General features: G+C 32.5%; 1 protein-coding gene across 1 annotated transcript; it reads right to left on the reverse strand.

Annotated features, from left to right (window-relative positions):
* Positions 1-61: 61 nt before the first annotated feature.
* Positions 62-2,288, reverse strand: LOC100782797 (protein PROTON GRADIENT REGULATION 5, chloroplastic-like). Its single transcript, NM_001254433.3, has 2 exons — positions 1,701-2,288; positions 62-1,000 (listed from the first exon to the last, which is right to left on the reverse strand). Exons 1-2 carry the CDS (start codon positions 1,974-1,976, stop codon positions 896-898), a joined length of 381 nt encoding a protein of 126 aa, NP_001241362.1. The 5' UTR covers positions 1,977-2,288; the 3' UTR covers positions 62-895.
* Positions 2,289-16,127: the final 13,839 nt, after the last annotated feature.

The following is a 16,127-nucleotide window of genomic DNA, read 5'->3' on the forward strand; positions in this document are numbered from 1 at the left end:
TCAGAGTTCATTTGTTGTTTTTTTTTTTTGTCAAATTCTAAAAGTTTTAAATTTTGAATATGTCGACACAAGGTTTGCATGAGTTTGTGAGTGATTGTGCAATCATAATTTTGACTGAACCTACATTGTTCTGTTGAGTGTTTGACCCTGAGCTAAAATTAAGATGAACTCAAGCTTCAACTAGTTTTGAGTATTGTGGTGTTGATGTGTAAATATATGAAAACTGTTGAAAACGATGTTGAAGGTCACGAACAATGTCTTCGTGGTATTCCAGGAACTTCTCAAACGTGCTGAGGAACAGGAAAACCCAAACAAGTGAGGCAGGAGATTTTCTCAGGGTGAAAAATTGAGTCTGAGAGACTCGTATTTATAGGACAGGTGACCATATAACCGTTTGAATAGTTAATAGTAATAAAGACGGTAATTAAAATAATGGTGTGATCATATGACTCGTATTCATAATCAGGGCATATAATAGTTGGAAAGGAAAGCTGTAGTTGAATCTCATCAACAACAAAGTTGATCTCAACATAGTAAACAGCATCTGATCACATAATTTGGGAAAATGATGTGAGGGTTTAGAAGAACCAAGGATGATAGTTGAAATGGGATCAATTGTTACAAGTAAAACGGTTCACAGAAAAGGCTACGGAAAAAAATTATGAAAAATTTGGTGTATAAATAACATTGCTTTGTTCATTGTATCACCGTTGATATATAGATCATCTCTGGTTTATAATATTTCATGTATCAAAACAAAATAAGAGAACATTACTTAAGAATGAAAAATCACAACTAGAGTTTACATTCTGCTGTCATTTGAAAACCATCAAGTTCAAACTTGATACTTTCTCACATGGTAATTACAAAATATGGGGGAACATATGTTAATCTATCATGCAAGAAAACCAAGCCATTCTCCATTCTTCTTGGCCAACCTGATCAGCCCTTGTCTCTGTTTTCCATCTGCTCCTATTGATTTGCAGAACTCCGTGATCACCTAGCATTTCAAAATGTGAAAGTTCAGCACAAAAAACATATTTCATGCTTACATCATGCTACTAATACCAAAATAATAGCTAACAACATCTTGAAACAATTGGTTGAACAAAATTCTCAATTTCTTTTTCGTTTCCCTCAAAAATAAATCTTGAATGCATTTCGTTGGGGTAAATGGGTAATTTGAGGGGACAAGTGGTAATTATGGACCCCTTATAACATATTAGTACTTTCTAATTGGTCATTCAAGATATGGACTAGATAAGGTATAGCCCATTTCCCATGACTTCAATTTTATTTTATTTTTATTTCAAATACACCAGCAATATTTAACAAGCCTCAAACCAGATGAACATAAAGGAAAGTTAAGGTGGAATGGAAATCTGGGGGAAAAATGGATCCAAATTCATTTGTTCTCCAATCTTTCATTTTCAACCTTTCTACATGTGAGTGTATTTCAAATAATCTCCCTTTCATAGATTCTACTTGTTTTTCAACAGATTCCAAATCCTTCAATCTAACCAATCTTGAAACAGATAAACCACACACATAACACAACAAGCCCAATTTAATGGCACAACATGAAACATGGTCATAAGTTTAAATTTCCACCACCCCACAAAAAAAAAATCTCAAATCAAGCAAAAGAGTGACAAACACCAACAAGGCAAGAACTATTGAGAAAGAACATCAAATTTCACCTGGGAGTGTAAAGCAATTGCTTTGCCTCTAAGCTGGTTGAAACGCTTCTTGCCAACGATGTTGCGAGTGATCACCACAAGAGGTGCAAAGATACCTTTCCCTTCATTGACATTCTTCATCATAGGCTGCAATCTCACTGGCTTTCCCCTCCCCATACGAACTTGTGATGGCACTGACTTGGCCAGCATGGTGTAATCCTCCCCAACAATTGAAGTGCCCCAACTTCCATAGAAGGAAGTTCCAACACACCCAGTTGCTGAAAGTGAAGTAGCCATTGGTTTATCCTCTCTTTTCTTAGTGGTTTGTTGTGTGAATATAAAACTAGAGGTGCTCTTCTTGGAGCTTGAGATAGATGGTTCTAATGGCTTATATGCTTGTGAAAGAAGGGGTATTTGTGTGTAAATTGGAGAGCCAGTGGTTTGGAATTGGACTCTAGTGTGATTCACAACATAGAAAGCATTTGGAACCACACATATTGGTGGCTTGGATTTTTAGTTTTATGTGCTTAAAATTAAAAATAAATAAATAAATAAAGTTCACAACTCAAATATGACTTGTGTGTGTAGTGTTACAACTTTATTATGGTCCCAGCTACTTGGAGAAGATCTGAATCTCAAATTCTACTGGATTACACGTATTTTATAGGGTCTTCCTCTAACCAAACTATATTAGTCCTCCATCAATCACAAATTTTAAGTGATAAATAACAAATGGTTCTTATCAAAACATGTGATTTATAAATAAATTGAGTAAATCACTAGGTGGTAATCGCTATTTTTTTTAAAAAAATTTACTGGTGCCTATAATTTTATATTGAAACTTTTATATAATATAAAAAATAAAAAATGTTCGGCACGAGTACAGAAAGGAGAAATGTTCTCCAAGTCTGCATGAGCCAAATTCTAATAATATACATGTAGGGATTTTGACAATCAAATGAGTATTTACAAGAGAAAAATGAGGGTGTAGAATTTAATTTTAATACATTATCGGTATAAAAATTATTATACTGTCAATTAATTAAAAATAATTTTTAAAGTAATTACTATGAAATATTTTTTTTATTATATGACAGATACGTAATTGAATGAAGTGAAAAAAAATTGTTAAGTGTCAATGTATTGCAATTAAGTTCTATAGAGAATTGTTAACAAATGCTTAGAAAAGATTTTATATGAAAGTTAAATGGCATAGAATAGAAAATTTCAAATCAAAAGAACTTTTATTGAAAATAAAAAAAAATACATGATCGGAATATTATATTTGTTACAAAATTGGGACAGGTGTGCGCAGAGCAAAATGTGGAATCTAGAACTTCAAAATTTTGACCAAAACCTAGTAGCAAAATTGCATTTTATTCTTGAATTCCCAGCATGCTGCCACATTCATGCGAACATTAGATGGCGTTTAGTTGGACGATGTTGGATTGCGTACCAACCTTAATTAGGTGGCAACATGCCAGCGACGAAACATGTATCCATTTTCAACCTAAGAATTTTGAGGTTGTCATATGTACATGAGAGAAGGAGTCAACTATTTTACAAGTTTTCATTTCATTCTTCACCGTCCAAAATGGATCTATTATACATTAAAACCATTTATGTTTAAGATTTGTAAATAGATTGTCAATTATGAAATGTGATATTTGATGAGTATCAGTATCTGAGCTGTTAATAAGCATATTTCACTCTCTTTTTTTATTTCTATATACTTTTAGGCATCAGCCCATTTTGTGTAAATTGGCACAGGTTGGTGTTATTCGACATGAGTTGATAGTAAATTACATTAAATTAACTTGCAAAAAAATAACAAATAAAAAATATTTGGCAAAATAGTATTTTTGGTCTCCCACATTAGTTCCAATTTTACATTTGGTCTCTCGATAATTTAATTCACAAACTGGGTCCTTTATTTTATAAAAAAGTGCAATGTTGGTCCCCGACTTTACAATTGAACGTTGACCATTAGACAGTGACGTTGATTGTCACATGTCAACGTCTGATAGGCACGTAAAAATAAATATTTTTTAAGTGTCCCTAACCCTAATTAATTATCTTTAATTTATTTAAAAAATTATTAAAAACCAAAAAAACTTCCCTTCCTGAAAAACTTGTTGTTCCTTGTAAATCAATCGCCACCGCAGCTTCTCCAACCCCACCGCCCCTCCACCTGCAATATATTCCCCATTTTGCATCTCAACAATCGCTCTTATTACCACTCCATAACATGCAGTGGAGCCTTCACCAACTCCAACGCACACTCCACTATTACTGTTATGCACAAGCAGCAAGGGCATATAACAGCCTGCGAAAATTACGAACCAAAGACAAAGTTTTAACATTTTCGATATTGTCACTCAATCAGACCAATTTCAGATCTGGAAATCACAACATCCCCAACAAACAAAATTGAAATAAAATTATATGGTACTAATTAATTTTTCATATTGAAGAAGAAAATTGATGACAGTGAAAAAGGGTGTGTTGTCGCCGCAGCGCTATCCACCAAGCGCCACCTGTCCTCCGCCCGCGTCCACGTGCTCCGCGCCACCACGTACGCCCTCGCGGCACCACCCTCTGAGGAAACAATTTTCGTCGTTCTCGCGGTTGGGTATGGCGGCTCCCACCACCACTCGCGCGCGTGCATCGATTCTCTCATGGACCGCCTCCACACCTCAAAAAATCGCCGAGTTGACTCGTGAATCGCTGGGATGCGACGCGGACGATGTTCTCATGGTGAACTTCGCGTTCAAGCTGAACAAGATTCCCGACGAGAGCGTCTCCACGGAAAACCCTCGGGACGAGCTTCTTCAGTGCCACCTTCTTTGACGGCGCCAGAATTTGGTAGTGATAGAGGGAGGTTTGAGGTTAGATTTGCTTTCGCCACGACATCACCTGGAGTTTTTTTTGGTTGGCAGGGTAGGTGACGCGTATGGCTGGGGTATGGCTGGGGGAGGAGGGAGAGAGAGAGGAAGTGGGACTGTGGCATCTTAGTTTTTTTTTAAATAATTTTAAAATAAATTAAAGATAATTAATTAGGGTCAGAGACACTAATGTTTATTTTTACATACCTATCAGACGTTGACATATGACAGTCAACGTCATTGCCTTACGGTCAACATCCAATTGTGACATTGAGGGACCAACATTGCACTTTTTTACAAAATAAAGAACTCAATTCATGAATTAAATTATCGGGGAACCAAATGCCAAATTGAAACTAAATTGGGAGACCAAAAATATAATTTTACCAAAATATTTTTATAGCATGTTTAGCCTATAAACTGAATTGGGTCAGTTCAAGAGCTAGAACTCATTTAGATATATACCTCTTTCCAACCTACCTTGCATCAATTGATGAGTTGTAAAATCCTCTTTTTCTTTTACGCTCGGATTTAAAATAGAAGTTCCCCAAGAAGGAAGAAAACAAAATTTAAAAAGCTATCAAAGTCAGTCCCCATTACATAGATCCACTCCAACATTAATACAAATAATTGATAAAATTGTGATTTAGTTTAGTTAAAGTTTTATATTTGAATCTTGTATATTAATTAACAAAAAAAATGTTACCAAAAATTTATCCGGTTTTGTGATTCAATTTATTTTAAATTTAAATTAGTTAGAGTTTATAATAATTTTAAAAAAAACTAATTGATCAAAGAAAAAGCACAAATTTACAGTTAGGAAAAAAATATTAGATATGATTATGGTTCCGTCATAAGGTTAAAGATCTTCTATTCTAGAGCATAAAAAATGTATTATGTGTTATTTTTTTGAGTGAGACATAATTTATATAGGATTTTCTAAATTAGATAAGATCAGATTGTATTATATTTTCATAATTCTCGAAAATAAGATATAGTTTGAATAAGATATATATGATTAGGATATAATGGGACTTTTACTAATAATTTTTTTTTGTTTTTTTTTATTTGGGGTCGATTCTAAATTATTAGCTAAGAAGTTGTAGGATATGTTATGATTTTTTTTTCACGACTTCAAAGTCATATATGTTTTTTTATGACTTTGAAGTTGTATTTTTTATTTATTATTTTTTTTTAATTTTTTGTTTTAGCCGTAAGTTTGAAAAAAAAATATACGACTCTAAAGTCATAAATAAAAAAAATTAAACTAAATTTGTAACAAAAATTATTACTTCAATTAGAAAAAAAATAAAAAATAAAAAATCGTAATAGATATTATAACTTCTAACTCATAAGTCGTAACTTATGAACTTATGACTTACCCCATTCTCGGTAAGAAAAAAAAATTACACTCCTTTTAGTAAAAGTGTTAGATATAATAAAATATTAGAGGGAGGTTGACCAAAAATCTACTAGACATAGATAAGATCCAATTGACCAATCACTTGTTTCATTGGACTTGGCCCAATAGAGACCAAGAAAGCTACACTTATAAATAAAAGAAGTTAATTTATCTTAAAAACACAAATCCAAACTTCAAAAAAAAAATATTTATGGATGTATGAACAGCCGTGTTGCTAGCTTGTATTTGAGTTAAAAGGTTTTTTTACTTGGTGTGAAATATTCATCAAATTTATTAATTATTAATTTTGCACGCACGCACGCACATGCACATGCGATTTCAAGGTTTCTTTTAAACACCTCTTTACATAATTTTTAAGAGAAACATTAAGATTTATTAGAGTTTAAGAAAAAATATTAGTAATGTAGTTTTTAGCACGTTCTTATTATAAGTTAAAATTTATTAAAAATAATAAAATTATAATCAAATTTAAAAAATAAAATATATATTTTATATGATTTTTTAAGTTTTAGTAAATTTGATTATTAATAAAAAAAAATATTTAGAAGAGTGTCTTTTTATTATTTCTCAATTTTTAGTTCGTTTCTTTGATATTGCCTATTTTTACTCTCTCTCTCATCTTTATGGAAGTATTGTCACGTGCTATCTTGTAAATATTGTTTTCGGAATTTTCATTGGAGCCACATGCATTTGTTGCCATCATGCAACTCTCAACACATGCATTTGGCACTTGGCAGATGAAAATTACGTAATGTTAGTGTCACACTTTGAACCACACTCTTTTAAATGCATCCTTGGTTAACATTTATTAGAAATCTCAAAATTAAGTAGGTTTTATATTTTATTTAATAATTTTTCTTGATTTTATAATTTTCAATATATTTTAATCAATAAAATAAAAGAGAATGTGTATGTTAGAAAATATATTACTAGTACTTTTTGTTTTAAAAACTTCTTTTTATGTGGTTATAAATTGGTATTGGGGTGCATATAAAAAAACATTAAGTACATGATCAATTAGCATGTGATTGTTTTGATTTAATAAGAGATTTCAAGTTGAAATTATAAACATGTAGTTGCCTTAAACACTTCAAAATTGAATGGACATTTATTTAAATTCAAAGTGAATTTATGATAACATAATAAAAAAATCTTTAAAATATTATAATTGTATTTAAATTCAATTTGAATATAAACTTTTTAACATGTGTTAAGGGTAAAGTAATTACTTCATTTTGTGCTAAATGAAGGAAAAGATGAGACATTTATTATAATAAAAGAAAAAGTACGTCATATTAAGAAGATCTTATGTTAAGTCTAAAACAATATTATTCTAAGATTTAGTTATAATAATCAAGACAATGAAGTTAATATTTTATAAGAACCTAGATAATAGGTCATATGGATAAGTTTCTTTAAATTTATTTTATTAAAATGAATTTTTTTAGTAAAATAAGTTGATTTTTTCTTTTTTTTATATTTTTATCTAATTTATTTTTGCTTAAAATATATTTTTTATTTTAAAAAAACAAAATTTATCTGCTTTTTTTAAAAATATATTTTATATAATTGTTTTTGTATGTGTGTGTTTTGTTACTAAAGGAAAAAAGTTTTCTTTAAGGTTTTCGTTAAGCAAGATAATTTGTTGAAGTGGGTTTGAGACATCAAAAAAGAGTTTGGATTTTTATTGTCATGGAAATGTTAGAAATTGTAAGGAAGACCTTTGTCCTACTTGACTTGTGAAAAGGAAAGAAAGTGCAAACAATATAAAAATAAGTTAGTATGCAAGAAACATTGTTTGGTGTTGTTTGAATTAAAAGGGAGGTTTGTAAAAGGCATCGGTTAGAAACTTTATGTTGTTTCACGAAGTCAATGAAACATTGTTGGGTCATGAATATGATGACCGTTTAAGTAGGGAAAAAAAAAACTTTGTTACATCTAATGACCAAAAATATTGTGAAGTTTGACCAAATTTTGTTGACAATCAAAGATCAAGATAAGACAAAAGTCACCACCATCAAAATCATATACAATCAATGACAAAAATATCTTCAAGAACAAAGGAGTCCAAGAATTGAAATGCAACATTTCATGAAGTTTATAGAGCATGATGAATATGTTTACTAGTATAGAAGGGTGGACACTCAAGATGTTGTTAGAGATATATTGTGGTCACATCTAGATTCCATCAAGTTTTTGAATTCATTCTCTATAGTGTTGATTTATGATAGTATTTACAAGATGAACAAATATCGTCGTCTTTCGTTGTTGGAGATCGTTGAGGTGACTTCAACACATGACTTTCTTTGTTACATTTGCTTATTTACAATATGAGAGAACGCATAATTTTCAATGGGCATTAACTAAGGTGCAAGGATTGTTTGTGGAAGATGATGTTTTACCTCAAGTTATTGTCACTAATAGGGATCTTGCTTTGATGAATGCATTGAAGAGTGTTTTTCCTTCTTCAACCGCTTCTTATGTCAATCCCATATTGCTAAGAAGGTGAGAGCAAAATACAAGATTCATGTGGGAAAGGTGGAAGAGTGAGACAATGTGATGGACATTAGGAATGTGTTGGTGCAATCTCTTTATGAACAATTGTATGAGTAATGCTTCAAAAGCTTTGCAAACATGTGCTCACGTAATCTTGTGTTTCTTGAGTATATATGTATAAGATACATAGTTAAAACCTCACAAGAAGAAATTTGTTGTAACATCCCATTTTTCGTGAATTAAATTAAAAAGGTTTTTCATTTAAAATAAATAGAGTTTTAGAAAAAAAAAATGATGAGGTTTTTGTAATTAAATAAATAAGAAGAAATAACTTTATTAAAATAATAGTTTGAAGGAAAATAAAAATGATATTTGATTTATTCATTTGATAGGAAATAAAATAGAGTATTTGTTTATAAAATAATAATAAAAATAATAAAAAATAGAGTAAATAATAGATTAAGAGTACATAACTATAAATAGGGGCATGCTAGGTCATTTTTCAGAAGTCTCTGAAGTTTCTCTTCCTTTTATTTTCGTTGTCCCTTCTCCTCTTTCCAAAATTCTCTCTTTTTCTCGCACACACTCAAACCCGTCTCAGTAAAATGACGATCTCAAACTCGTTAACCGTTGGATCTTAGTTAAATTTGAGAATCAGGTTTGGAACTAATTTTCGAACATTCTCACCGTTGGAATTTGTGAAAAAATGTTGGATATGAGAGAAACTACCTTCTTATTATAACTTTCTCTTTTCCTCCAGAAACCCAAAACCTGTCGTGGAAAACTATGATCCTGGACTCGTTAACCGTTGGATCGTTGAAAAATATAAAAAATAGGTTCGCAATTCATTTCCGCATATCTTAACCGTTGGGATTTACAAAATAATGTCTGGGGAGGGAGAAACACTCATTGCACGTAGACAATGGAATGAAGACTTCAATCTCTTATCCTTCTCTCTAACATTTGGAAACCTTATCAGAATAACCAGAGAAAAAGCTTAAGAAATCTTAGGAAATTGTTAAAGATGTCGCTATCGCTGTCAGAATACACTCACAATTGGGGAGTAATGAGAACATGTGTAGGGATCCTTAGAGTATCAATTGGTATTGGTTTTTTGGGTTGTTTCTGCAAATTTTGATTCCATCTTTACAATTATAACGATGAATTATATATGTTTGATGAACCAATTGATGCTCCAATGAGAAATTACTGTGAAATTGGTGTGTGTGTGTGTGATGAACCAATTGATGCTCCAATGAGAAATTACTATGAAATTGATGTGTGTGTGTGTGAATTATATATGTTTGATGAACCAATTATGTTCCAATGAGAAATTACTGTGAAATTAATGTGTGTGTGTGTGTGTGTGTGTGTGGTATGTGGTACCAAGGGTAGAACTTCATGTTATAATATTGTTGTTCAGATCAAGTATAAGTGTAAAGTTAGACATGTGTTAATTTGTGAAATACACATGAACATGTGATGGTGGATTGTGATATTATAAGATGTTAAATTGTGGTCATGAGATTTGGTTGTGAATAAGTGTGTGTTTAACACTTGATGTGATAGTACTTGTGTTGTGAGTTATACAATAACCCGACCAGTGTTTACCTTGAGAAAAGTGTTTATGCACAATGTTAAAGGGAAAGTGTAGGTTTCTTAGTTAGAAACCAGTGTTAAATTGTAGCGTAATGTATTAAACATGTTTGAAACACGAGTGTGAGGTCATGGGTATTGTATAATTCATGAGCAGTGTCTGCATGCAAAAATTGTTTTAGGAGTTGGACCTAAATCTGGAAGGTGAGGTCCTAACGGATTCTTCAGACTGGTCACCTTATGATTTGGAGCATTCTAGCAAAACGGAGTTATCCTGACTGGTCACCTTATGATTTTACTTAGTGAGAATGACCTGACATACCCATTGTGTGGTGTGACTTGTTATGTACTCCTAAGCGTCCCAGGGTAGATTTTCACTGACATGGTACCACATTGCATATAGGCTTGAATCTTAGTATATCTGCTGCATAACGCTTGTGTATTTATTGATATTGATTGATTTAGTGATATTGTGTTTTGATCTTTGAGTACGTGAAAGATGTGAAAATGAATGAGACTTGTTGTGTTGTGATGTGATGCTACGCGATAAAATGATGGAATTAAGTGAGCTATGTTTATGTAAGTTGTATCTCATTTACATGATATGTATATCTAGTTGTCTCATTTCTCTCTATTAGTTAGGAATGTGATAACTCACTCCCCGTGTGCTATTTGTGTTTAGATTCTGTAATGATCTCGAACTTTGTGTTTGTGGGAGAAGACGGTTAGGTGAATGACTATGGAGAAGCTCATGCTAGAGGACACGAAAACAAAATGCTCTGATAGGATGTGACAGTGTGATATAGGTTGCTATATTAATTGCATGAAGTCCTGAACGACCTTGTTTAAGCCGAGATGATTTTATTATTTATTTAGACAAATTTTATTATGATGCGAAAAAAGTGAATGTGAGTCTTTTACCCTTTTGAAAGGATTTTATTTAAATGTGTTTTAAAAACTTTTAATTAATTATGAATTCTTATTTCTTTTATTATTAGTACATATATGTATGAGGTAGAGGGTGTCACATTTGTAACCGTATGGACTGATTGGGTGATGCATCTTGGGGATACAATAACTAATAGGTACATTCATATAATTGCTTAATTGTTTTCACATTCATTATTTATATATTTTTTTACATTACAATTCCTTGCATGATAGGTTTGAAGGCACACATGCAAGATTGAAGGGGTTATTTTGTGATAGCATGGGAGATTTGTGTAGTTGTTGAGATGTAATGAATAACATGCTTATAAAGCAACATACTATGATTAATCTTTCATTTAATAAAAGCATCAACGTAGTTGAGCACATGTTTAAGACCTCATTTACAAGAAGGTATAGGGCTTTGTATCAACACAAGCACAAAATCTTATCTTCGATGAGTTTAAACATACTACCACTGTTGGTATTGACAATTTTGCTTGTGCCTACACACTTAGAACTACTAATGGTTTAACTGTGTGCTCGTGAAATTGCTAGATATAGGAATATGTTTGGCTCAATACCCTTGAGTTCCATTCATGTGTATTGAAATATTTTATTTGTTAGGGTAGACGTTTGCAAAAAAATTACAATGACGACTAATGTCCGTAACTTACAATTTTGGACAGCACTTCAATGTGTCCTCCTTCAAAGTAAAAACGAAGGGTGCACAATGTTTGTGAAAACTACTAAACACATACCTCAATGTGGGAGCAAGTCAATTCAATGGACATAGTGGTAGAGAGTTCAAGAACTCCTAGTGTGGTTCACAAAGTTGTTAGTGACAATAAGCAGAACAAAATGATGCCTTATGTGGATGAATTTCTCTATGAGTTGCAACAATTCATCCTCAAAATTATTTATGTAAGACCATATGAAAATTATGGTTACATGTAGTTATAGCTTTGTTAGGTATGGATGAGGAATCCTGAGCTCTAATTCGTCAAGACTTGATTCGGGAACTTCAAATATGAGACTCTTTATTGTGAGCTCTTTGGCACAAAAGAAAGATTGGTTGAATTAATCACCTCTTTGTATGTTGGAAGTGGCCCAATAGCACCCAGTGAGAAGTGGATGACCATTCCTGACATGGGTTATGTGATTGCTAGTTGGTATGATATTGTATCGATCCACTTATCTAGGCTTTAAAGTTTAACTTTCTTTTTGCTTAGAAATTTGTTACACAACAGAAGATTATTGTTGTTGGTCTTGTTAATAAAAATTACTTTGTATAAGTATACATAATTTACTTAAAATCCATATTTAGTATTGTAAGCATGTAAAGTTGTTCACTAATTTTATCCTTTTATTAATCATTATTTAGCTTTTTTTTAAAAATGATGATTGTCCCTTATCTCTTATTGCACCATAATGGATAACATGTTCTACTGAAGTTAGTTCATGGCAAAGAACGTACCTACAACGCATATAAGAATTCAACACTAACTTTTCATTCAACTAGATGATCTTAATATGTAGTAGACATTACTAGAAATTCATTTTAGTTAATTACTCTTGTATTAATTACTATTATTGTTTTATATGTTCATTTTATGTGTATTGATTTTAGTCCTCTAATGTTGACTACAAAGCTTGTCAATTGTTGCACATTTTGACCATTTTTATTGTATTATGATTCATATGATGGTTTTCTTTTACCAAAACTGTAAGTTATTTGTCAAAAAAAGCCAACAAAAGTGTGATTATGTTATATAATATAAAACAAAATCATGTTTTTATAAGAATCATAAATTGTTATTCCCACTCATACATTATACAATGGAATCATACTTTTTGTAGGAAGGTTATTTTGAGAATTCAGTTAAAATCTTAATCCACATACATGGGTGATGAGAATAACAACTTTGTTAATCATAAAAACAAAAGACCAATTCTATTTTATCGGATGCCAATTTGCAGCAATTTCCTGTGTTGTTGATTCAGAGAAAACCAAAAGAAAAAGAAACACACCCCATCACAAAAACACCTTTAAATGAACACAACTAGTTAACTACATAACAGATGGCATCGTTGGTGACCCATTTTTGCCTATTCTCTTCCTCATTCCTCTACCTTCACAACCCCTCTCACTTCCACTCCAAACTTTGGTACTTCTCCGACCCAAAGTGGAAGACCCTTGATCTCTACGCTCTGCTTATCGCCCACCCCATCTTCTCCTTTGCCAAGTTTTCCCTCTTCTTCTCCTTCTCTGGCCACTACCCCACTTACAAATTCTCCTTCTTCCACCAACCAATGACGCTTTTGGCCTTCTGGGTATTGACCTTTTCTATCATAGTGCGTGAACACGTTGGGGGAACATCGTTGGTTTATGAAAGTTTCGTTCGGGGGGGGGGGGGGGGGGGGGTCTTGGTTGAGTATTTTGTGATGAGAAAAAGGGTTTCAAGTCTTGTTGGCTCTGTGTATGGTTTCTTGGGAGGGTTGACTCTGGTGTGTGCTGGTGCTTGCATTTACTTGGCAGTTAAACCTTTAGCGTTTTTTGCTGAGTTTTTGTTGTCTTGTGGGTTGGTGTTTAAGGGCACTTGGTTGTTGCAGGTGGGATTTTCTTTGTACACTGATGTTTTTGGGTTGAAGGGGTGTGGAAAGATCACTTTTTTGGGGAAGGAGAGTGTTGATGTGCAGTGTGATCTTAATGAGGATATTTTGAGGGGTGTTGCTTTGATGCATTTTTTGTTCATTGTGCATGCCATTGGGGTGATGGTTTTGGCTATTGGGGTGTTTGGAGTGTTGGCCGGTAACAAAAGTTTGAGGTGTGGGGAGGCAAGGGGCCTTTGTTGGTTGAGGTGGAATCTGCTAGCTCACGGATGCTGGCACTTGCGGATCTGGAGATGGGGTGAAAATGTGAATGTTGTTAGTAGAATCACAGAAAAGGCAGTTTGCGTTGTGAATCATTGGTTTTTTTACCTGCCACGGCTGTGGTTTTAACCTTTTTTAGTTTGTTGTGTTGAACTGACTTTGTTGCAATGTTTCTTGCCAAGATATTTTAAACTATATACGTATACAGATTACAGTTGCAATCAAAGAAAGTTATGACATTTGGGTTAAGGTCTTATTTATGTATTGGTTTTGTCTTCTGTTGGAGAACAAAACACATTTAAAGACTGCTTGTTGTGACTGAAATTTGCATGGAAGTCTAAAAGTATGTGATAGGGAGCCATATTAATAGTTTGAGTGCTTGTACTTTGATAGGTGATTGCACTTACTAGTTCATGATGTGAAGGAAGGTTTGTTTTAAATGTGCAGTGATAATTGTGTCAAATTGTTTAGAAGCACTTTTTTTTAACTATATAACACCTGGTTGTCAATTAGTCTAGATGAAAACTTTTGTTCTTAAAACTTTAATTGAGTTTTTAAGCTGTTGCGGTGTTTTCTTATGTTCATCTAACATAATTATATCAGGCAATAGATGTAGAGAAAGTGTACGTGGTGAGAATTAATGGATTCAATCACAATAATTAAAATAGAGATACAAAACCTGTTGTAGGCTGGTAGCATTTCATTTTTCAGTCTTACACTTCTCTATTTGAATACCCAAATCAAACAAACATTTAGATGGAACCCCCCTTTAAGGGATTATACTCGTCTATGTTCATCTTGTGTGAAACATTTCAGTATAAAATTTCATTATGATTGCTATACATTGACATTACACTTACTACATTACAAATTTGGTAGATGTCTAGATAAATGAAAATCCTCCTTTTTGTTTACAATTGAATAGTAGAAAGTCCAGATAAATTTTATAGTTAAGCATGTGAAAATAGTGCTAGTAAAGTATTTATTTTCTTGGAGTGTCTTTATGAAATCCATATATTACATAGGAAATAATATTTGTACAAAGTTCTACTCTATTTTTGTATATCCTGTTGAAAATTTTGGGAACCTAAACCATTGTTGCCGAAATCGTGTAAATCAATGAATTTTAAGTCGGAAACGGATCATCTTCATTTTTTTTGCCAAAGGTGCTCCATCTTTGTTTCAGGACGACATATTTTGCTGATCTTACTAGTTTCTTCGTGTACCTACATGCTGCATGTTGAAAATAAATTGTGAATTAACAATTGGCTTTCTGTCAGAAACCTTTCTCAATTTTGTACTTTTATATTGCATTTTTTTGTATCTATAAATACCAAGTGTATACTATAATACTAGTACGGTTTCTAGTATAAACAAAAGTTCACCAGTATAGCCTTTATGGAATATTTCTAAAGCAAGTTTAGTTTGTCTCCTTAATTTGTTAGTTGTATTTTCAATATTAAAATGTGTTAACAAAAGGCATACCTTGATATTGTTTGGTTTGTTCATTTTCTTCTGAGTTTGTTTGGTGCAGGACACCTGTAAGGCAAAAGGATCAACATTTATTTAACTAGATTTAGCTATTTATGATGGATGTCTGTCTGTTATGCAAACAATATAGTTTCTAACATAGGAAATGCCTTTACAAATGTCTCAAGTTTTAAAGCTGCCATTACAAATGTCCTTGTTCAGATAATGAACTTAATGTTGCAATTTAGGTGCGTCGGTACCTCAACAAAACTTTCCAAACGCTTCCTCATCCTTCTTAGAATAAAACCTTTGGTGCTCTGTAGTACATAAGTCAATCAGAAGCGTCAGAAATCAAGTGATTTACAAAGTAAAACTTAGGAAGCAATAATAATATTGATGTTACCTTTACATGGTAGCTAACATATGCATTAAAATTTAATAGATTCTACATTCCAGACAATTTTGTCTAGCCTATTGCCTTCAACACGGCGAGAAGAGATATCTATTAAACATAAAAAAATTTGTTAGTCTCAAATTCCTTGGATCCATTTTACTCAACAATTCTTTTGTTGATTTCCTTTTGCTTGAATTTAGAGTTCAAAATTGTGTTTGTGTCATTAGTTTATGGCTTGTAAGAAAGTAGTTCGTGGGATAATTGTTGTAGGACAATAGTATACCGAAAATGAAAAACCCTCCATTGGTACTCAAATCCTCAAAAGCTTCTCCTCTTAACTCTGGTGGAGGAATGGCTGACCAGTTGCAAGGTGGTACCTTGGC

Source organism: Glycine max, chromosome 20 (assembly GCF_000004515.6).
Source record: "Glycine max cultivar Williams 82 chromosome 20, Glycine_max_v4.0, whole genome shotgun sequence".
Lineage (NCBI taxonomy): Eukaryota > Viridiplantae > Streptophyta > Magnoliopsida > Fabales > Fabaceae > Glycine > Glycine max.